This window comes from Podarcis pityusensis (assembly GCF_964106645.2).
Source record: "Podarcis pityusensis genome assembly, chromosome: 4".
Classification (NCBI taxonomy): Eukaryota; Metazoa; Chordata; class Lepidosauria; order Squamata; family Lacertidae; genus Podarcis; species Podarcis pityusensis.
Genome location: NC_138027.1, coordinates 1,906,879 through 1,930,378, shown reverse-complemented (window position 1 = coordinate 1,930,378; position 23,500 = coordinate 1,906,879). Strand labels below are relative to the sequence as shown.

General features: G+C 44.5%; 2 protein-coding genes across 4 annotated transcripts in view; both read right to left on the bottom strand.

Annotated features, from left to right (window-relative positions):
* LOC308475137 (uncharacterized protein) overlaps positions 1 to 23,500 on the bottom strand; it is a 35,283-nt gene that overhangs the window by 9,535 nt on the left and 2,248 nt on the right. The window contains exon 1 of one of the 3 annotated variants that reach the window (XM_081002084.1): positions 4,394 to 4,431. The exons of 1 other annotated variant lie outside the window; for it this stretch is intronic. The gene's annotated coding sequence lies outside the window, so the exon portion shown is untranslated. Of the gene's footprint in view, positions 1 to 3,347; positions 4,239 to 4,393; positions 4,432 to 23,500 lie in introns of those variants that run through there. One more of the 3 variants, XM_081002085.1, reaches the window with a different exon arrangement.
* Positions 15,595 to 23,097, bottom strand: LOC308476345 (uncharacterized protein; the record flags this gene model as incomplete). The annotated part of the gene is made up of 5 exons (XM_081003887.1): positions 15,595 to 17,264; positions 18,200 to 18,326; positions 22,038 to 22,120; positions 22,406 to 22,487; positions 22,681 to 23,097. The coding sequence occupies 5 exons, from the start codon at positions 23,095 to 23,097 to the stop codon at positions 15,994 to 15,996; spliced, it is 1,980 nt and encodes a 659-aa protein (XP_080860013.1). The 3' UTR covers positions 15,595 to 15,993.

The window sequence follows — 23,500 nt, the reverse complement described above, 5'->3', positions numbered from 1 at the left end:
CCGAGGAATAGCCCCACTGACCCTCTGTGACCAATTCCAGTCAGGCTGGCAGACTGCAGTTCTGAACACCCTCCAGAAACTGGGTTTTGCCCCTCAAACCCTTCTAAGTCTGGGCTTGGGCCAGGCCAAAGCCACGGTCAGGCAAAGAATATTAGACACCGAGAGACAACAGGACTGCGCAAGGTGCCCCGACCATAAAATTGGAGAAATCGAGAAATATATAGCCGCACCGGCAGAATATCTCTTCTTTCTCCGTTGGCGGGAGATTTTAATGGACGCCTGTCACACACTGACCAAGTCTTATTCTCTAAATTTAGCAAGTACCCTTCTTCACCTCTTATGACTACAGATCTTTTACCAAGGAAATTCAAAGATAACATAGCCACTTACGCAGGTTTCAAATGCAGGCAAACCTTGCTGGCCCTCAATTTCCTTCTGCTAAATGGGGCAGTCAGCTCGGACTACCCTGCCGAATTCACCTATTGGTCAGGTTCACGTGCATCCACTATTGATTTTGTATGGATATCTCCTGACCTTACCCCCAAAATATCCAGCTTTAAGGTGGCTTCAAGATTGGAGAGTGATCACTTCCCTCTAGAAATTTCCTTGACTCTGGCTGACGAACTTGATAGGCACTCCTTTGTGCACCTATCAAATGATCATCTGGAGATAAGACCTACAGCCCTTAAATGGACCTCCAATTCGGCCCAGCAGTTGAACGAACTTCTCTGGTCTGATCAGCTCCAAATAAAAAGGGCTTCCCTTATGCAGGCGGATGAGCCTCTACCAATGTATGACGATTTAGCAGAACTTCTAAAACCAACACTAGCTCGGTCCCCCACAAAGCATGGTAAACAGTTTTTCCACAAAAAATGGTTCGATGAGGAATGCAAAAACTTCAAGAATCATCTGTATAATGAATGGTTGGCATACAGAGCATCAAATGACCCCATGCCAAATAACCGTCTTATCACCCTCAGGAGAAGTTATAAAGCCCTACTAAAGGAAAAGAAGCTCGAGGCAGAAAGAAACAATTGGAACAACCTTTTGATAGCTGCAGAGAATAGAAATCCAGCCTCTTTTTGGCAGTTAATTTCCAGATACCTGGGTAGGCCGCTTGCAAGAATAGAACCCCACATCTCAGCGGACACTTGGGAAAGCTACTTCGCCGATCTGTATGCAGCTCACGATGCCTGCGGAGATACGGTGGAGCCGGAAGCACTGCCCGATTGGGATCCAGTTACATGCCCTGAAGTTGAAACTCTCATAGATCGATTTAAAGCAGGCAAGGCCCCCAGTGATGACCTTATATCCATTGATGCCATCAAAGCAAATAAAGATTGGTGGATCCCACTTTTAGCAGCACTTTACACGCATATAAACAAAACAGCAAAATTTCCCTCAAGCTGGAGCTCTGCGTTGATCGTATTAATACATAAGAAAGGACCACGTACAGAGCCGAGCAACTTTAGGCCAATCAGCTTGCTAAATGTCATTGGGAAGATTTACTCGGGGTACCTGCTAAACAAACTATTGAAATGGATGGAGGACGACAATATCATTGCCGATGAACAGGCGGGTTTCCGCCCTGGAAGATCTACCACAGACCAAATATTAACCTTGAATCACCTGGCGGAAAAGTATGCCGGCAAAGCCCCAAAGGTTCTTCATGTGGCTTTTATTGACCTTAAGCAGGCATTTGATCGAATCTCTAGAAAGCAGCTATGGACAAAACTGGCTGCTACAAAGATCGATCGTTGTCTCCTTCATCTGATTATCAGCCTCCACACAAACATCTTTCTGAGAATCAGGCTAGACAATAAAGGCCTAGCCTCCAACCCTGTTACCACCACTAGAGGGGTAAGACAGGGTTGTCTATTGGCCCCAGCACTGTTTAATTTTTACATTAACTCACTGGTGACTCACATGGCCAATGATGCTTTCCACCCCCCCAAATTAGCAGGCCGATCTCTGAATGTTCTTCTGTATGTGGATGACGCCGCACTGCTTGCCAGATCCCCTATTGGACTGAGGAGAATGTTGCAAGCTCTACATGAATACTGTGATCAGCATGAGCTCCAACCCAACTATGCTAAGACCAAGATCATGGTCCTCTCTGCCCGACCGAGACTCCATCGATGGTCAATGAATGGGATCCCCCTAGAGCAGGTTAACTGCTTTAAATATCTGGGACAAGTAATACGGTCAAATAGGTCTTTTCTGGCCCATAGAGACTATATAACAACTAACGCATCTAAAGCAGCCATCCAGATTAGATCTCTATATGCTAAGAATCAGGCTCAATCAGTGAAGATAGCTTTGAGACTCTTTCAAATGAAAGTCCTCCCCCTTCTTTTGGTGGGCATCTCTTTAGGCTCCCGTAGGGATTTTTTGAAACTGGATTCTATCCAAACGCGATTCCTTAGAGTCATCCTTAGGATTCCCCCTCGGTAGCGGGTGCAGTTATGAGATTAGAGGTCGGCTGGCAAGCTCTACGGTATGTGGCCTTGAAGACGAAGCTCTGGCTATGGCTCAAGCTTTGTTTTAAACCAGTGGGTATTGCCCCCTTGATATTGAGGGACGATTTCCAATCATCATGGGAAAGGGAGGTCACTAACGAGGTTCAATCCTGCGGATTGTCTCTTCTTTACTTTGAGTCTATGTCGTACAATCAAGCTAGAGCTGTGATCTCCCGGAGACTGAGCGACATTGCCAGACAAGAGGACATATCCCAGGTAAAACCAGGGATGTTCCTAGGGGACCAGATTTATCGGACCATACCAGCCCCCTACCTTGCAGAAATCCACTATGTGGTATACCGTAGACTTCTTACAGCGGCTAGATTAAATGTCCTTGACTCTGCGATACTGTGGGGAAGGTACAGGGGAGTACCATACGCCCAGAGAACCTGTCATTGTGCCATGGGTGTGGTTGAGTCCACCAAACACATTCTCTTGACTTGCTCTTCTTATGCAGAGCTTAGGCAAAATTTTATAGACCCACTCCTATGTCAATTTAGCTTCCTATCCGGAGAAAACCAGGTTTTACACTTGCTGAACAACGTCACTAGAGCTATACCTTCCTTGGTGGCCAAATTTCTTTTTTTAGCTTTTAAGCGTCGCAAGACTATAATTGACTGTATTGATATGGGGCTATCTGTTTAGTCCATTTTAGTGTTGGCTAAGTTCTAAAATCTTCCTGGATGTTTTAACTGTGTATTGACAAATGTACTTTTTTCTGACTGACGGTCGAATAAAAGGTTGATAATGATGACACCGAGAGACAACAGGACTGCACAAGGTGCCCCAACCATAAAATTGGAGAAATCGAGAAATATATAGCTGCACCGGCAGAATATCTCTTCTTTCTCGCATCTAGAAATGCAAGAAGGGCCTTTACACTCGCCAGAAGCTCGGCTCTTCCCTCACTGGTCCTGGATGGAGCCTCTAGAAAAGCCCCGTATGCTCAGAGACTTTTCACCTGTCCATTGGGAGAGATAGGAAGCCAAAACACTTGTTCTTTAGACGTCCCTTTTACGAAGAGACACGTAGTAAGACCATTGATCCCCTGCTGGTGAGGCTCGCTGACCTCCTGCAAAAGCAAAAATTAGACCTTTTCCTGTTAGGCAAAGATCAGAAGATGACCTGGATGGTCGCCAGATTCTGTGTACAGATCTGTAGGCGCAGACCATCTCCCAACTCAAAATAGACCGTCATGAAAATCCCCAAACTCAGTTTCATGGGTGACTCTGAGTCAACTCCCTGGGATAGTAGTGTGTTGGTGTCCTTTGTTTTTAAATTTGTTGTCGTACATAAATTGCCTGTTTTGCTTCTGTGACTGTACTCCCAAGTGTGTTTTATAAGCTGGTCTCTGACCGTAATAAATTATCTAATCTGACATGGCTCTCCCATCTCCTCTCTGTCTCCTCCTCTCCAACTAAACATACCCAGCTCCCCATAAAGCTTGGCTTGATCTGCTTGGCTGGCCTCCTCTGCCAATAAGGAGAAAGAAAGGAGAGAAACAAAGGAAGAGGTTTGGGAGCAACCATTAATACGCGTTTCCTATGTTGTGCAATGACGCTGACCCGTGTCACACACAGCAGAAGTCGTACGCATAAGCTTCTTTACAGAAGCTAGATTTCTATCTGCTAGATTTCCCAGGGGGCTCTGAATATTTTTTCTTCTAGAAGGGGGGCGGGAATCTCCTCCCCTCCCCCCCCCCCAAAGATCTAAAGGAAGGAGACAGTTCCTGCGACCTCGCCCCTCCCTGGCAGGACCCCCTGCTCCCTGGGGCTCCCCCCCCCCACATGCGCCACCCTCCCCTGCTGCATCCCCGGGACCCCCACCTTCTCCCCACTGCACCCTCGGGGGGGGGGGAGGAGGAAGAGACTCACCAGGTCCCCGTGGAAGAGAGCAAGGCAGGATTTGCAATAGCAGAAAGCACCCCCGCCCCCGTTTGCAGGAAGGGGAGGGAGGGGCTTTTCCTCTGGAGGACCTGGCCCCCCTTGCTTCCTGTCCTCTCTAGGAATGCAGCTCAGTTCCCTTTAACCCTTGCAAAGCCGAGTCCACCCTGCTCAGTCCTCTCTGCCTTTTCTCTCCTGCATTGCAGAATCCCAGAGATGCTCATTTTGAGGGGACGCTCTTGATTGGTCTGTGATCCGCTCCCTCCCTTGGCCAGAAACTGGAGGAAGAGGTTGCAGGGAAAAGGGGGTTGCAGGAAGCAAGGAACCTCATCCTAGAATGGGAGGGAGCCCTAAGGGTCATCTATTCAAACCCCCTGCAAGGAAGGAATCTCAGCCAAAGCATCCAATCTCTGCTTAAAAACTTCTAAGGAAGAAGGCTCTCAGGTCTCCATCCAGGCAGGTCTCAGCTGAGGGAGGAACAGGAAGACACGCTGTTCCTGCTTCTCCTGGGACTACACATTGCTGAGCTGCAAAATGCAGGAAAGTGCACATTTTGAAGGCTTTGGGCATGTTTTGTGAACGGAGAAATCTGAGGGCTCCCTTGGACAAAAAACAAGGACACCAGCCAGGAATAGCAGAGCAAAACAGCAGCCAGTTGGCTTGGTCTTTCTTGAAGACTGTCATGGCAGGACTCCCACCTGACACCAGGTGGAACAAGATGGAAGCCCCAAACAAAAGAGAACCCAAAAATTTATTAGCTGCTAATCCCCATGTTACACCCCCCAAACTACATCACTCATACATCATGGTAAGGGGAAGTCTGGTGGCAGTAATCTGAGCATCATGGACCCCACCCCATGGTTCTCCTTGCCCTCCACCAAACACACATGGAGTGTAACAAAATAGATATTTACATTTCCCTGTTTCCCAGCGAAGTCAATTACACTCTTTTGTCTTCGTCTGGGTTTGTTATTTCTGGAATGGCTACCTGTCTGGCACTCAGGTATCAGGATGCCAGGAATTATCACTCAGGCGGAGAGGCTGCTGAGTAGCTGAGCTCACAGGTCTAGATTAATTTCTGAAGTTTTCCCAGTGAGCCAGTACATAGATACATTTATCAGTGAATTCTTACATTTGGTATTGTGCAGCAGAGGCCCTTTGAATAGAAATAAACTGTGATGAAGTGTTTTGTGGGGACAAGTCACAAACGTCACAAAAGTGATGGTGCTGATTTTGGTAGTGGGCTGCATGTGCGTGATATCTGCTGCAGTGGCAACCCCCCCCCCCAAAAAAAAAACCTATACATAAATTCCTGCAACATTTTGCCTTCCAATGTCCGGCTATACCTCTTGGCTCATCCTCCAAACTTTGCTGGGGGGCTGTGTTCCCCCTCCCAAAGCAGGGACACACTCTTAGCACCTGAACGCTGTACCACCTCATTGCTGCTGCCGGGGGTGAGAGGGTTTATATAGTGGCGGGTGATGCCCTTTTGGAATATTTGGCAAATTAAGTGAGGCGGGGAATCCCTCAAGGGGCGGAGCAGCAGCTGATTTGCTACCTGTGCTATGACACCCTCCTCTCAGCTGAGCAGGTGCCCTGGGGGGACCTCAGAGGGGAGGTCTGGTGGCAGGAATCTGAGCATCCTGGACCCTGCCCCATGGTTCCCCTTGCCCTCCACCAAACACCCATTGAGTGTAACAAAAGAGATTGCTGGAGGCAGGGGTGGGACCTGTTGGCCCTGAATATCTGGATTGGCTAAGCAGATGAAATGGATAGAAGCATCTCATCCAGTGGGAAGGCAGCCATATCGACTATGGCAGGCATAGGCAAACTCGGCCCTCCAGATGTTTTGCGACTACAATTCCCATCATTCCTGACCACTGGTCCTGTTAGCTAGGGATGAAGGCAGTTGTAGTCCCAAAACATCTGGAGGGCCGAGTTTGGGGGTGCCTGCACTATGGGTTGTGGACTCTGCATCTTTGGCTGTCTTCACATACCTGTCAACTGTCCTGCTTTGAGTGGGACGTCCTGCAATTCCAGAAGCCACCCTGGCTTCTGATTGGCTGCCAGGATGTCCTCTTTTGGCTCCCGTGAAACTGTGGCCCCAAAAGTCGCCCATTTTGGGGGGTCCTTGCTCTCGCGTGATTTACGGGACTCATTCAGGAGCGTGGCCCCAAAAGTCGCAGGTCCCAATTTCCCTCTGCAACATGTTGGAGGGTAGGCAGAGTTTGGGAGGACCACTCTCTTCATATTCTATGGCTGTGGGTGACAGGAGAAAGAGTGGACGATGTCAGAATCTTCGGGGGGCCAGCAGAGGAGCCTCCCTTGGATGAATCACCACAGCCCCATAGTGGCCGTAAAAGCAGGTGAGCAGTGAGTCTCCCTCAAGTTTTAGAAGGAGTGCTGCATTACTCGGCTGTCTCACAGGATGCTTTTTAGTATGTCTTTATCATTGTTGTTCTGTATTGTGCTTTTAATGTTGTACACCGCCCTGGGATATTCTGATAAAGGTTGGTATATAAATTGAATAAATACTAATACTACTACTATTACTACTACTTCCACAGCACTATAAGTTCCTTGTTTTTATGTTATAAAGGGCTCTGAGTTCCGCATTCTGGAGTGCCAAGTCCTTTTGAGAGAACTGCTGTGGAGCTGAGATGGAGGAGAGACCATTTCCTCTCCACCCAGCAGAGGTGTGGAAATCCAGGAAGACACAACCTGAAAGACAGTGCACTATTTAATTAATTTTTTTTATAACTCCTGCTTATGTTATATGATGTTATAATGTATTGTAATTTTCATAAAATGTATACATTGCTTGATTGTAAAAACACACAAACACACTCTTTCGTCTCCCATTCTAACAGAATACCGTATGTGCCTTTCAGCAGTTGGAATCTAAGTGTCTCCTGTATTTGTCAAAGGATTCTCTGAAATTCTGATGTTAGCCTGTATCTCCTTTTCATGTATGTAAAGCAAATGCCCTCTGGGAATTCCCATTTATATCTGATGTCAGCTCTTCTGAGTGCTATTGTTAAATATCTATATTTGGTTCTTCTAAGTCTCAATTTCAGTGGAATCTCTCTAAAGATATCTACTTTCTGTTCGGCAACCACATGATTTTTTTCAAAAACTGTTCTGAAGGATTGCATCCCTCACTCTTTTTGTTACTAGTGTTAATAAAACATCTCCTGGCTGCCTCCGTTCTCAATTTTCACTCAATTTAATTCTGAAACAGCACTCTGAAAGCCCATCCAACCAATCTTTGCTTTCTCCCAGCCATTCTGAAATTGTCTGTGTGACATATGTCTCCAAATTTGGCTCTGAATCGGATTCTGGAAGGCCTCTGTCAGGTAGACTTTAACTTATTACTTCAGCTAAATGTCACAGGATTAAACAAGGTACTACAGTGGTACCTTGGGTTACAAACGCTTCAGGTTACATACGCTTCAGGCTACAGACTCTGCTACCCCAGACATAGTAAAAGTCTTCGCCATCGCTATCACCACTTGGTAGGCTCGACATTGAGCTCTAACACGTATCCGGTCAGCTTCAGAATGGGTTATCTGCCACCGGCGCTCTAGTCGTCGTTAACTCCACATTTCAGCGGGCCACCAGGAATCAGCTGAAAGGCCATCAACATGGGATAAAACATCCCCTACCGCTCTCTGGAAACCATTTGGATCCATTAAGGGGCGGACCATCTGAATCGGTCCCACCTTCCTGCAGAGGGGAAGGTTCACGGAGAAGTCCAGTTGCACCAGGAAGTGATCTGATCATGGCACTTCTTTAGTTTCGCTTTTACTTAGTGTCAGATCACCAACATCCATAGAGGTGAACACCAGGTCTAAGGTATGTCCACGGCTATGAGTTGGGCCAAACATATTCAGGGACAGCCCCATGGAGGCCATGCTTTCCACAAAGTCCCAAGGGGCCCCTTGTAAGGTCATGTCGGCGTGGATGTTAAAATCCCCTAGGAAAACCACACCCAAGATGGCTGCCATTGTGGAGCAAGCAAGAAAGCATAGCTGGTGAGCTTCCGGGACACCGCGGCCACGGGAAGGAGCGCGAGGCTGCCCTTCGGGGGGGTCTCGAACAACATGGTGTTCTAGAGGGGTCACGAAGGCTCCGTGAACCCCAAAACCTCAGGAGGATTATTCTGGGGGACAGAGTACCCTGCGACGCTGCTTGTGCTCGCCTGTGTTGTTGGCGTTTTACAGGGCTGGAGCTGCAGCATGAAGGGGAAGCAACAGACCCCGTGTTGTGAAGCCTCAGGCTCCGCGTGAAAAGCGGTGAACCTCCGACAACAGCCAAAAAGCTGGGAAACAGCTAAAGTAAATAAGCTGATAACAGACAGAAAGCTTAACTAAAGAACCCAGCGGAAAAAGATTTGTGTGGGGTGAAGGAGAAGGAATCCACTACTGGCGGTAAGAGTAAAAGGGAGTATGGCGGAAGACTGCGAGAGAAAGAAAGCATGAAAAGCTGCTGCTAAGTGGGCGTAGAGGAGAGACCTCAGATACAAAGTATAAAATACAAGGAATCTGAGGCAAAGTAACATTGAAAATATTTTAATGGACTAGAGATAAGAGAGAAGTGAAAGGAATTTGTCTGTTTTATCTGGTCAGATAGTGTTGTGCCAGCGACCGGCTTGAGATATATTGGTGGGTTTTTTACACCCAATTCTATGCCTGGTGTATTTGAGCGGAGACTGATTTAAGTATTACTTAAACAACGATTTCTACTCCTCTCATCCACGTTTGAACAAAGGGGAGAGTCTGGTACATATTTAGCCCAGTTAACCGATTGAAAATCAGACTGATAATAGGAGGAGGGGAGACGCGGAAAGGCAGTGTTCTTCCGGCGAGGTTTTGGAGAAAAAGTGAATGGCTTGGAGAAAGTAAACTAAAGTAAAGTAAAAACTTACTGGGTCTTTGCACCACCATTTTCCTCCCAGTCTCCACCCGTTTTAAAGAGACATACTCCAATATTTAAGTAGGAGAAGGCTGGACTATTAATGCAGCGGGAAAAGATTAAGAACTCTTTGGCAAGAAAAGAAATTCAATAAGACAATTTGCCAGGACCCTCTGCTATTTACGGAATCCTTTTCATCGCGGAGTGTCTCTCCATTCGGTCCCGCCTTGCTCTCCTGGGTCCGCTCCCGGATCGAGACTCACCTCACAATTCTTCCAGAGTTCCAGAGAGCCACTACGCGATTACGTGACTTCACCTACCCGCCCGTGTATCTTTGGCGGTTACTTCTTCCTCACCTCCCCACCCACCCTTTATTTCCCTTTAACCCTTCCTTTAACCCTCTCTATTGTACGTCCCTAGGGTATCTTTTGAGACGCTGGCTTTCCCTATTTGTAACTGCTTTGTTCTCTTTTTTTTGTTTTTCTTTTTTGTTCTTTTCTCTTTGGTTCTCCTTTTTATTGGTTTTCCTTCTTCGGTTTTTTTAGCTGCTTTCTTTTTATTCCTCTTTGTTGTTTTTGCTTTGGTTGGTATTCAGTGCATCTTTGTATATTTGGTTCCCCCTAATTGTGTGATTGCTAATATTGCACAAGATTAGCTGCTTGGCCTTGTGCAGAAGGAGACATTCAGTTGATGAACTCTACTGAAGAGAAGAGAACTAAGACTTGGAAGGTCAACAAGGCGCCATCGTGTGGGATCAAAGGAAACTGCATTGGAAGAAATTAATGAGAGGAACAGGCCAGCAGCTCTCTTCAGTGTCTTACGGGGGGAAAAGTCTTTAATAATTAGTTAACTTAAGTTGACATACAAAATGAAAAAGGCGGTGGGAACGCCAGCAGAAAGGAGGCCATCTAGACAAGAAGATGGGAAGGAGGGAAAAGAGATCAAGGACTAAGATAGTTTGATGGCTGAAATAAGGAAAGAATTTAAACATAATGAGCAATATATAGAGAAAAAGCTATTGGAAGTGCAGGATACATTAGATAAGAGATTAGAGGGGGTGGTGGGAGAACTGACAGGAAAAGTCAAAGACCTATCGGTAAGAGCCAAAGTACTTGAGGATTCTATGAAAAGGGTGCAAAAGGATACAAAAGATAGTAAGAAGGATTTGGACAGAATTAAAATAGAAGTTAAGGAGATAGGTAAGGTACAGGAAGAATTGCTGGACAGTATGGCTATGACTCAGATGAGACAGAACCAACTAAATTTAAAATTTAGAGGGATCCCAGAGGACCCAAACGAGAATATAAGATCTAAAATGGTGAAAGAGTTGGCAATTTGGTTAGATAGGAAGGAGGAAGAGATAAGCTTCTCCCTAGCAAATATATTTCGGATAAAAACAAAATCGGCTAAAGCTAGGGGGAAAAAATTGCCAGGAGATGTAATAGCCATGTTTAACTCGTTGGATATGAGGAACGAAGTATTGAAACAGAATTATAGTAAAAGGTTATATATTGAAGGAAACCCAATTATTGTATTTAAAGAGATCCCTTCGAGATTTCTTCGAAGGAGGGATGTGTATAAAAAATTACCGTATTTTTCGCTCTATAACACGCACCAGACCATAACACGCACGTAGTTTTTAGAGGAGGAAAACAAGAAAAAAAATATTCTAAACGAAATAGTGGATATATGATTTTTGTGGTTCATGCTGTGGCCACAGACATGTGATCTGACAGTGAGTTTGGAGTAGCCCAATGCAAAAATCCTGAGGATCCATGTGGATCCATGCTTTGTAACCATGGAGGAGGGAAGGAAGGGGAACCATGGATCCTCTGCTCACGACTGCAGCAGATCCCCCCCGCCACCCGCAGGCCTTCGCTCCATAACACGCACAGACATTTCCCCTTACTTTCTAGGAGGAAAAAAGTGAGTGTTATGGTGCAAAAAATACGGTAACTAACCAACTGAAGAAAAATGGGATCCTATATAGATGGGAGTTTCCGGAAGGAATTTCATTTTACTTTAAGGATAAAAGATTCAAACTGTCCAGCCCTTCAGAACTTGAAAAATTTGCAAGAAGATACGAGAAGGAACTTGGAAGGGTTGCGGGGTGGGGGGAGGGAGGGGAGCGGCCAGGGGAGGGGGGCGGGGGCGGGGGGAGTGAAGAGGAAGAGAGAGAGATAAACTTAACAGAAGCGAGGGAAGAGGAAGAGAAAGAAGACAAAGAACAGCAGCTTTAAGCCAGATTTGATAATTTACTAATTGTACATAATAGATGGCTTTAAAAATACTGTCTTGGAACGTGAACGGACTTAACAATAAAAATAAAAGGAACCAGATTACACATATTTTATTAAAAAAGAACCTTGACATAATCTGTCTACAAGAGACTCATGTAATAAGAAAACATAAGAGAATTCTGAATAATAAGAAACTAGGGTTGGATTTTGTGGCATCGGACAAGGTTAAGAAAAGAGGTGTGGTACTATATATAAAGGAAAAATTCGACCCAAAAATACTGTATAAAGACGAGCAAGGGAGAATGATAGTAGTACAGGTTGTATTCCAAGGAATAAAAATAATTGTCGCCGGAATATACGCACCTAACGATAAAAAATCGGCTTTCTTCTTAGAATTAGGTAATAAGTTATTAGAATGGATCGATCAAAAAATGATATTGATGGGCGATTTTAACGGAGTGGTGTCACCAAATTTGGATAGGTCAACAAAAAAGCAAGAGACAAAGGAAGGCAAGCTACCTCGAACGTTTTTCGATTTGGTTGATAATATGGGACTAATTGATGCCTGGAGATTTAAAAACCCCACTATAAAACAATATACCTTTTTCTCAAACCCAAATCAGAGTTGGGGGAGAATAGATAATATTTGGATCTCGAAGGAGCTGACACAGAACTTAGCTACATCTGAAATACTCTCACAAACTATATCTGACCATAATCCGGTATTTATGGAGATAAAGGGTAAAGATACCAGAGTATTTAGATGGAGAATGAATGAAGGTATATTTAATAATCAAAAGATAGTAAGGGAGGCGAAAGAAACAATCGAAGAATACTTCAAGTGGAACTTACACAAAGAAACAGCTATAGAAACGGTCTGGGATGCAGGAAAAGCCGTTATGAGGGGCTTCCTAATTCAGAAAAACAGCCATTTAAGAAAAGAAAAAGAGAGAAAAAAAGAAGAGATTCTAACACAGCTTATGGAGAATGAAAGACAACTAGCTACTAAACCAGGTGACGAGACAATAAAGCAAAATTTAAAAATATTACAAGCCCAATTTTCTATGATAGTTAACCAGGAAATTGAGTGGAAAATTAAAATGATGAAACAAAAGAACTTTGAATCAGCTAATAAAATAGGAAAATTCTTGGCGTGGCAAATAAGAGAAAGGAAAAAACAAAATACGATCTGCAAGATAAGGGATGGAGAAAGGATAGTGGAAGAGCCAAAAGAAATAAAAAGGATATTTCAGACGTATTATAAGGAATTGTATAAAAGAGGAAAGGAAATAGATTATGAAATAGACCGATACCTGGAAGATCACCATTTACAACAGATTGCCATAGAAGAGAAAGAGTTATTAGACCAGAGGATTACAGAAGATGAGATAAGGAAGGCAATAAAAAAGATGAAAATTGGGAAAGCGCCGGGGCCGGATGGCCTACCAGCCAAGTACTATAAAACATTAAGTGAGCAATTATGCCCAATTCTATGTGAAGTGATGAATAATATTTTAAAAGAGGGAAGGATTCCGAATACCTGGAAGGAAGCATATATTACTTTAATACCTAAAAAAGATGTGGATGCCTTAGAGGTGAAGAACTATAGGCCGATTTCGTTATTGAATAACGATTATAAACTGTTTGCGGATATAATGGCAGAAAGACTAAAAAGGGTATTAAAAAATAGAATTTATAAAGATCAAACGGGCTTCCTACCAGGAAGACAACTAAAGGATAACGTAAGAAATGTGATAGATATTATTGAATACCTGGAAACTAGAATAGATAAACAGGCGGCCTTGATATTTATCGATGCGGAGAAGGCATTCGATAATGTCTCTTGGCGCTTTCTGATGGAAAATTTGAAAAGGATGGGGATGGGAGAAAGATTCAGAAAAGGTATAGAGGCTATCTATCATGAGCAAAAGGCAAAACTTATAATAAATAATACTACATCAGATTTTTTTGATATTTCTAAAGGGACGAGGCAAGGCTGCCCTCTGTCCCCCCTATTATTTATCTTAGTATTGGAAGTACTTACTAAGAGGCTGAGGGATACAGCAGAGGTTAAAGGAGTCAGGGTAGGAACTAAGGAACACAAAATTAAAGCTTTTGCGGATGACATTGCTCTAACATTAGAAGATCCAAAGCACAGTGTAAAAGAAGCCCTACAAAAAATTGAAGAGTTTGGTGCTGTGGCAGGCTTTAAGGTCAATAAGAATAAGACTAAAATACTGACTAAAAATGTATCTAAAGAAGATATAGTAGACCTAGAACAAAAAACCGGAATTATGACGGCAAAGAAGGTGAAGTACCTTGGAGTCTGGATTACGGCTAAGAACATCAATCTATATAAGGATAACTATGAGGTCACCTGGAAGAACATTAAGAAAGACTTAGAAATCTGGGAGAGAATGAGATTATCTTTTTTGGGGAGGATAGCGGTTATTAAAATGAACGTTTTGCCTAGAATGTTATTTTTATTTCAAACCATCCCGGTACTTAAAGGTTTAAAGCAATGTAAAGAATGGCAAAGAGCCTTGGCGAGATACATCTGGCAGGGAAAAAGACCGCGAATAAAAATGAAAATACTGGTAGATAAAAAAGAAAGAGGGGGTTTCTCCCTTCCGGACTTATGTTTATACTATGAGGCGGCGTGTTTATCGTGGTTGAAAGACTGGATAACGCTAGAAAACAGAGACATCTTGGATCTTGAAGGCTTCGATAACAGGTACGGGTGGCACTCGTACCTGTGGTATGAAAAGGTGAAAGTACATAGAGGCTTTTTAAACCATATTTTTAGAGGGCCAATATTCCAAGTATGGGAAAGAAATAAAAACCTATTGGAAAGGAAGACACCCTGGTGGATTTCACCAACAGAGGTGTTAACGGTCAAAAAAGTTAATAGGGAAGGGAAGAATCCTACCTATGAAGAACTGACTAGGAAAACGGATCAAGGTATAAAACTTAGACCCTATGAAGAGATTAAAAACTCATTTACTGGGTGGTTGCAATACCACCAGGTAAATGACCTGTTAAAAGAAGATAAAAAGAAAATAGGATTTGAAGATAACAAATCCAAATTCAATGTGGAAGTTGTTGAAGGAAAGAACAAAATACTGTCTAGAATTTACGATATTTTATTGGAGTGGTATACAAAAGACGAGGAGGTGAAGGAGGTTATGACTAAGTGGGCAATAGACATCGGCTATAACATCGATTTTGAGAGATGGCTAGAATTATGGAATACTAACATGAAGTTCACGGCATGTATGGCATTAAGGGAAAATATGTGGAAAATGATATTTAGGTGGTACCTCACACCAGTGAAACTGGCTAAGATCTATAGGTTAAAGAACAAAAGATGTTGGAAATGTGGAGAAGTAGATGGTGACTTCTACCATATGTGGTGGTTATGCAGCAAAGTGAAAGGCTTTTGGGAATCGATTTATAACGAGCTTAAAAAAAATTTTAAATACACGTTTCCCAAAAAACCCGAAGCCTTTCTGCTAGGAATGACAGGTAAAGAAATCAAAAAAGAAGATAAGGTACTATTTTTATATGCCACAACAGCCGCAAGAATCATGTTAGCACAAAATTGGAAAACGGACGCCATACCTAATATAAGTGATTGGCAGATTAAATTAACAAATTATGCCGAGCTCGCTAGAATAAGAGGAAGAATAAGAGATCAAGATGAACAGAAATTTCATGATAATTGGATTAAATATTGGATATATATTGGGACTAAACTTTAAACGACACTGGCGGGATTGGAATAACTCTAACAGTAAAAGGTTATTATGTAAAAGAGATAAAATACGTGAATATAAAGTCTATTTGATACTTACCAAAGGAGTGGAAGGAAGTTCAAGGCTTGGCAGAGCCTAAAATAAATGTATTTATGATTTATGGAATGAATATATTATGTGTAATTTAAGTATTGGACTTTGTATAAGTTTATATGTCTATATGTATAATACCAATAAAAATTTATCAGTAAAAAAGAAAAAAAAATCCCCTAGGAAAACCAAACTAGGTGTCTCCAGGAGAACATCTGCCATGACCTGGAGCAGCTCAGGCAGGGAATCCTTGGTGCAGTGGGGAGGTCGGTACACCAAAAGGAATCCTGCACTGCCCCTATTGCCCAACTTTCAGAACATGCACTCAGAGAACTGGGTCTTCCCAATAGGACGCCTGCTCCACAGGGTAGGACACAAACCAATGCCTTCAAGTTTTGTTTTTTCAAAAAAAGACTGACTAAACATGCGGAAGAACTTTTTGACAGCAAGAGCTATTAATGGATTGGACTCCCTTGGGAGTGTTGGAATTTCCATTCTTTGAGGTTTTCAAATGAAGTTGGATGGTCATCTGTCATGGATGCTTTACTTGCTATGCCTGCATCACATGGGGTGAAATAGATTGCACCAGGGATCACTTCAAGCTCAAAAATTCTACAATTCCGTGATTCTCCCCTGTATGAATTCTTTGATGGATATTCAGATGGCCTCTCTGACTGAAACTCTTTCCACATTCCACGCACTGATAGGGTTTCTCCCCCGTATGAATTCTTTGATGGGAAGTGAGATTGGAGCTCTGACTAAAGCTCTTTCCACATTCCACACACTGATAGGGTTTCTCCCCCGTATGAATTCTCTTATGATAAGTGAGAGAGGAGCTCTTACTGAAGATCTTTCCACATTCCACACACTGATAGGGTTTCTCCTCTGTATGATTTCTGTGATGGGAAGTGAGAGAGGAGCTACATGTGAAGCTCTTTCCACATTCCACACACTGATAGGGTTTCTCCCCTGTATGAATTCTGTGATGGGAAGTGAGAGAGGAGCTTTCAGTGAAGCTCTTTCCACATTCCACACACTGATAGGGTTTCTCCCCTGTATGAATTCTTTGATGGGAAGTGAGATTTTGGCTATGACTGAAGCTCTTTCCACATTCCACACACTGAAAGGGTTTCTCCCCCGTATGAATTCTTTGATGGGAAGTAAGATTGGATCTTGTACTGAAGCTCTTTCCACATTCCACGCACTGATAGGGTTTCTCCCCTGTATGAATTCTCTGATGACTAGCGAGATCGGAGCTCGAACTGAAGCTCTTTCCACATTCCACACACTGATAGGGTTTCTCCCATGTATGAATTCTTTGATGGGAAGTGAGATTGGAGCTCTGCCTGAAGCTCTTTCCACATTCCATGCACCGATAGGGTTTCTCCCCTGTATGAATTCTTTGATGTTTAGTGAGATCGGCGCTTCTACTGAAGCTCTTTCCACATTCCACACACTGATAGGGTTTCTCCCCTGTATGAATTCTTTGATGGGAAGTGAGAGAGGAGCTCTGACTGAAGCTCTTTCCACATTCCACACACTGATAGGGTTTCTCCCCTGTATGAATTCTTTGATGTTTAGTGAGGTCGGAGCTTCTACTGAAGCTCTTTCCACATTCCACACACTGATAGGGTTTCTCCCCTGTATGAATTCTTTGATGTTTAGTGAGATCGGAGCTGCTACTGACGCTCTTTCCACATTCAATGCACTGATAGGGTTTCTTTCCAATGAGATTTCGTTGATGGGAACTGGAATGGGAGCTCTGACTGCAGCTTTTTCCACATTCCAAATTTTTACGTGCCTTCTCCACTCTGCAGATTGTGTTGTGGTCACCTTTGTTCTTGATTTCCAATTCATCACAATCTGCAATTTAGAGAAAAAGGGATTAGAGCCTCAGGAACAAATGGAGCCCCCAGTTAGGGAATAATACTCATTAAATTTGTTGTAGAGAAGGCAGTGTTCATTACCTTTGTTATTTGTAATAAACCAATGTATTTATTATTGGATTCTAATCGTTGGTTGAATCTTGCTTTGTTTGAAGTAAGTTACTCATTTTAAAAATTTTGTCCTTTTTGTAAAATTTTTGTACTTCTCCCATTGGATTAGATTGTTGTTATTATTACTGTTTCTAGTTTATACAGTAGCACCTCGGGTTACATAAATATCAGCTTATGAAAGCGGCAAATCCATGCGCAGTGATCCAAGGGTTGCGAAAACCTCGGGATCTGGCCGGACCTCCGGAACGGATCCCATTCACAACCAGAGGTACCACTGTATATGTTTTGGAAGCTTCCCAGATTGGCTGGGGCAACCCAGCCAGATGGTCAGGGTATAAATAAAAATTATTATTATTACTATTATTATTATCACTGCTAGTGCTACCTGAGATTCAATAAGCCTGGCTCTTCTCTGGGGCAGATGTTGTTTGGCCCAGTCATGGCATCCCCTCCATCTCCAATGTCAGTCATCTCTCTGGCCAACCCAAGACTGACAGCAGCAAAAACAAACAAACAAACAAAAAACAACAACAGAAAACCTGACAGAAGCTACTTATCTTTCCTAACAATTCTGAAGCTGACATTTAAGATGCCTGGGCAGTTCAGACCAGGCCAATAGTGGTAGAAGGAGGCAGAACTGGAGGAAGATTGTTCACAGAAAAAACTGTAATTTACTATTTATTGTGGGGGTGTAAGGTTCCCAGGTGTCGTAGGGGGCGCTGAGAAAATATATGAGGTTTGTCACATAGAGGTATTTTTTGAATTTCCTGGCTGATAGGAAGATCCCACACGGAGGCTTACCAAGAGAGGCCACGATCCCCCAATTCTCCTCCATTACGTCCTTATGCAGAGCTCTCTGGTCAGGATCCAGCAACTCCCACTCCTCGTCCGTGAAACGAACAGCGACATCTTCAAAGCACACTGGACCCTAAAAGAAAAAGGGAAATGTCCTCCTCTGAGACAGCAGAAATATGATCTGCTACACAATGCTCTGTTATTTCCTTCCTGTTAATTGCTGTGTTATTTCAATAGGATTGCTTTGCTGCACATTTTTATTATGTGTACCTATTTTAACGCTTTAATTGAATCTTTTATTCTGCATTTTAAGTGTGGGTATTCGTCTTTTTGCAAATGGGTGGTACTCCAGCTTATGTTTACGTTATTCTGCCTACGCAAGCATTCCAATTTCCCCGATGGAAGGATCCACTTTCTCCTCTCCTCGTGAGTTGTTCTGGGGAGGTTCCCTCCCAATGCCCTAGAGCCAAATTCAAGGGGTTCATGGGGGCATGGAGAGGGGGAGGAATGGGGGGCAGGCCCCATTTTTCAGCGGATGGGGCTGGCTAGGTGAATCCTGGACATTATTTGTTATCGTCTGTCCGCTGCTTAGAAGCCTATTTTAGCATTCAGTGATGAATATAGAAATAAAAGAAGCCTAGTCTGGATGGCATCTGTCTTGGATGATCTAGCTGAGTTTCCTGTAGTGAAGGGGGTTGGACTTGATGACCCTTTGGGTCCCTTTCAACTGTAGGATTCCATGAAAACAGCAACTACAGATGAATCCTACTGGCAACATCCAGAAGGCTGGAGTCACAGAGTTATCTCCGCAGGAAATCCCACAGTTCACAGCTGGAGTTCACTCTTTATCAGCAAGAGCACGGTGTTCAGCCAAGAGCATAAGGTCAAACAGATTCCTCACTGGCCTTGCAGACAACTTCATTGTCCAGAAAGTGGGAGAAGCAACAAGAGGAACAGCCATTTTAGATCTGGTCCTAACCAATGTGGATGACCTGGTTAGTGGGGTAGAAGTGGAAGGATCATTAGGCGCGAGTGATCATGTTCTTCTGAAGTTTACTATACAGCGGAAAGGAGCAGCCAAGCATACTAGGACTCAATTTCTTGACTTTAAGAAAGCCGACTTCATAAAACTTAGGGAAGTGCTGGGTGAGATCCCATGGACAGTAATACTAAAAGGAAAGGGAGTTCATGATGGCTGGGAGTTTGTTAAGAGGGAGATAGTAAAAGCACAACTTCAGGCAATACCAATGAGACGGAAACATGGAAGGTGCCTAAAGAAGCCAGGGTGGCTATCTAAAGAACTTTTAACTGAGTTAAGATTAAAAAAGGATGTGTACAAAAAATGGAAAAGGGGGGAAACCACCAAAGAGGAATTCAAACAAATAGCCAGCACGTGTAGACACAAAGTCAGAAAAGCTAAAGCACAGAATGAACTCAGGCTTGCTAGAGAGGTTAAAAGCAACAAAAAGGGCTTTTATGGGTATGTTCGTAGCAAAAGGAAGAACAAAGAAACAGTGGGGTCACTCAGAGGAGAAGATGGTGAAATGCAAACAGGGGACACAGAAAGGGCTGAAATGCTCAGTGCCTTCTTTGCCTCAGTCTTCTCCGATAAAGAAAACAACGCCCGACCTGAAGAATTTGGAGCAAATGATTCAGCAGAGGAAACACAGCCCAGAATAACTAAGGAGATAGTACAAGAATACTTGGCTAGTTTAGATGTATTCAAGTCTCCAGGGCCAGATGAACTGCATCCAAGAGTATTAAAAGAACTGGCAGATGTGATCTCAGAACCACTGGCAGTCATCCTTGAGAATTCCTGGAGAACAGGCGAAGTCCCGGCAGACTGGAGGAGGGCAAATGTTGTCCCTATTTTCAAAAAGGGGAAAAGAGAGGACCCAAATAATTACCGCCCAGTCAGTCTGACATCAATACCAGGGAAGATTCTGGAGCAGAGCATTAAGCAAACAGTCTGTGAGCACCTAGAAAGGAATGCTGTGATCACCAATAGTCAGCATGGATTTCTGAAAAATAAGTCATGTCAGACTAACCTGATCTCGTTTTTTTGACAGAATTACAAGCCTGGTAGATGAAGGGAACACAGTGGATGTAACCTACCTTGATTTCAGCAAGGCATTTGACAAGGTGCCCCATGACATTCTTGTAAAGAAGCTGGTAAAATGTGGTCTTGACTATGCTATCACTCAGTGGATTTGTAACTGGCTGACTGACCAAACCCAAAGGGTGCTCATCAATGGTTCCTCTTCATCCTGGAGAAGAGTGACTAGTGGAGTGCCACAGGGTTCTGTCTTGGGCCTGGTCTTATTCAACATCTTTATCAACGACTTGGATGATGGACTCAAGGGCATCCTGATCAAATTTGCAGATGACACCAAACTGGGAGGGGTGGCTAACACCCCAGAGGACAGGATCACACTTCAAAACGACCTTGACAGATTAGAGAACTGGGCCAAAACAAAGAAGATGAATTTTAACAGGGAGAAATGTAAAGTATTGCACTTGGGCAAAAAAAAATGAGAGGCACAAATACAAGATGGGTGACACCTGGCTTGAGAGCAGTACATGTGAAAAGGATCTAGGAGTCTTGGTTGACCACAAACTTGACATGAGCCAACAGTGTGACGCGGCAGCTAAAAAAGCCAATGCAACTCTGGGCTGCATCAATAGGAGTATAGCATCTAGATCAAGGGAAGTAATAGTGCCACTGTATTCTGCTCTGATCAGACCTCACCTGGAGTACTGTGTCCAGTTCTGGGCACCACAGTTCAAGAAGGACACTGACAAACTGGAACGTGTCCAGAGGAGGGCAACCAAAATGGTCAAAGGCCTGGAAACGATGCCTTATGAGGAACGGCTAAGGGAGCTGGGCATGTTTAGCCTGGAGAAGAGGAGGTTAAGGGGTGATATGATAGCCATGTTCAAATATATAAAAGGATGTCACATAGAGGAGGGAGAAAGGTTGTTTTCTGCTGCTCCAGAGAAGCGGACACGGAGCAATGGATCCAAACTGCAAGAAAGAAGATTCCACCTAAACATTAGGAAGAACTTCCTGACAGTAAGAGCTGTTCGACAGTGGAATTTGCTGCCAAGGAGTGTGGTGGAGTCTCCTTCTTTGGAGCTCTTTAAGCAGAGGCTTGACAACCATATGTCAGGAGTGCTCTGATGGTGTTTCCTGCTTGGCAGGGGGTTGGACTCGATGGCCCTTGTGGACTATTCCAACTCTATGATTCTATGATTCACAGACTTGGCTGAGTTTCGGGCCTCTTGAGAACAGCAGCTCATTCCCTGAGCCTGTTCCTCCACAAAAGCAGTTGCTGAGAATGAAGACCCCGGCTCCCCACAGCTTTCCAAGTCCCCTCCTCTCTGGGGTTTCTGGCAAGCGACTGAACAGTGCGCCAGTGTGCAGCCTGCCTTTGCTCCTCCATGTTAGACCTCTCTTGGCTCTGAGAGACAAGCAGGGAGGGTGGCTTCTGGCAGAAGGAGAGGGAGCCCCCGGTGGCTCCCCCTTCTCCTGACTCACCTCTACCTCTCAACCTTCCTCCTCCCACTCGCCTCCTTCCATTTCTGCCTCTGATTCTGCACTGCATTCTGCCACAGAGTCTCCCAGCTCACTAAGCCCTGTTGCCCCTTCAGCTTCTGACACCTCCTCTTCCCAGGCTTCTCCCTCTGACCGCCAATCCTTCCTCCACCTTCACTCCTTGGGCTCAGAGCAGTATTCCCTTCCTGGTTCCCTGGCTGCTTCCTCCCACCATTCCTCTGTGCCCAACCAGTCCATGACATTGCTCCATCCCTCGGCCTCTGTCCCCACAGGATAGCTTCCCCATACCTGATCTGGTTCCACAGCCACTGCTTCCCTTCTGCCCCCATGAAAAGATGGATCAGGAGGTCTTGCTGGCTTCATTCTTTCACCTGCAAAAGAAAAAAAGGTAAGCAGGATGCCAGGAGGGCCTGCTTCTCTCACAGAGGAAACAGGACATCTCTAACTACAGATGGGCTTTGAGAAGGACTTACCTGCTGAGTGCAGTTGAAGGTTTGTGCCCATTTCATGTTAGGTGTGCAGAAATACGTCTCCCCTCCTCTGAACCTTTGTTCCAACCGCCACCCCCCAAAAAAACCAAGATGAAAAAAACCCTCAGATAAGTTTGAAAACCAACAGAATGAGACCAAACAAAGAAAAACCACCTTCCTCCTTACCCAGTGGCCTCTCTCTGGTGTCCAGCGGAGGCCTCTCTGCCTCACAGGAATCCAGGTCCATTTCTGCAAAATGATCCCTTTTCTGAAAGAACAATATGAATTCAAAACAGTAAATGAAAGGTGAGAAATATTAGAAAGAGAACGACACAGACAGATACTTTAAGGGTGTTAGATCTCATTCCCCAAAAAAGGATGGGCCATCAGCAGGCCATTTTTGGATGTTCTCCATCCTGTTTGGAGCCCCTTGGGAGTATCCAGAGGAAAGTCCCTCTCACCTGCTTTCTCTCTGCCTGCTTCCTCTCCTCTGCCTGACTCAGGAGGAAACTTTTGGCCAGGGACACCGCCTGGGAACTGGTCTCCGCTCCACAGTCCCTCACCCAGCTCTCCATCTCCAGGGGAAGGACAGCCAGGAACTGCTCCAAGATCACCAGGTCCAGCATCTCAGCTTTCGTGTGCCTTTCTGGCTTCAGCCACTGACGGTCAAGGTGGTAGAGTCGGCTGCAAACCTCTTGGGGTCCTTCGGCCTCCTGGAAGCAGAACCGCCTCAACTGCTGGCTCTGCACCTCTGAGTGGAGGGTGTCCTCCTCACCCAATTTCTTCTGCACAGAGTTTTCCCAGAATCCCCCACTGCTCCCAGTTTGGCTGGCATGGTCCCTTCCTGCTCCAGGACTAGCTGAGTCTTGCTCATCCATCTGTGCTGTCAGGAAGCCTCTGAGAGATCGGAAGGAACCCTTTGGTCTTCTGCCAAGTTCTGTCTGTCGTAGTGAAAAGCTTTAGGAAATCTTACAAAGCAAATACATTGTTCTGTTACGAAAGTTGTACAATATCAGGAGAAGAAAAAGGTTCCCTGAGCAAGCATGGATGAGTCTTGGAGGGAACCAGGGTAGGACTGCACCACAGCCCAGACTCTGAGCTATCTTTCTAAAAAGGAGGAGGAGGAGGAGGAGGAGGAGGAGGAGGAGGGAGGATGTAGGCCTCTAGAAGGGAGATTGTGGAAATGTGGAGGCAAGCGAAGAGATTAATGCGAGGGGACTCAGCCTGGTTGCTCCTTCCTTCCAGTCAATGCATGAAATCAGAACTGATTGACAAGCGAGT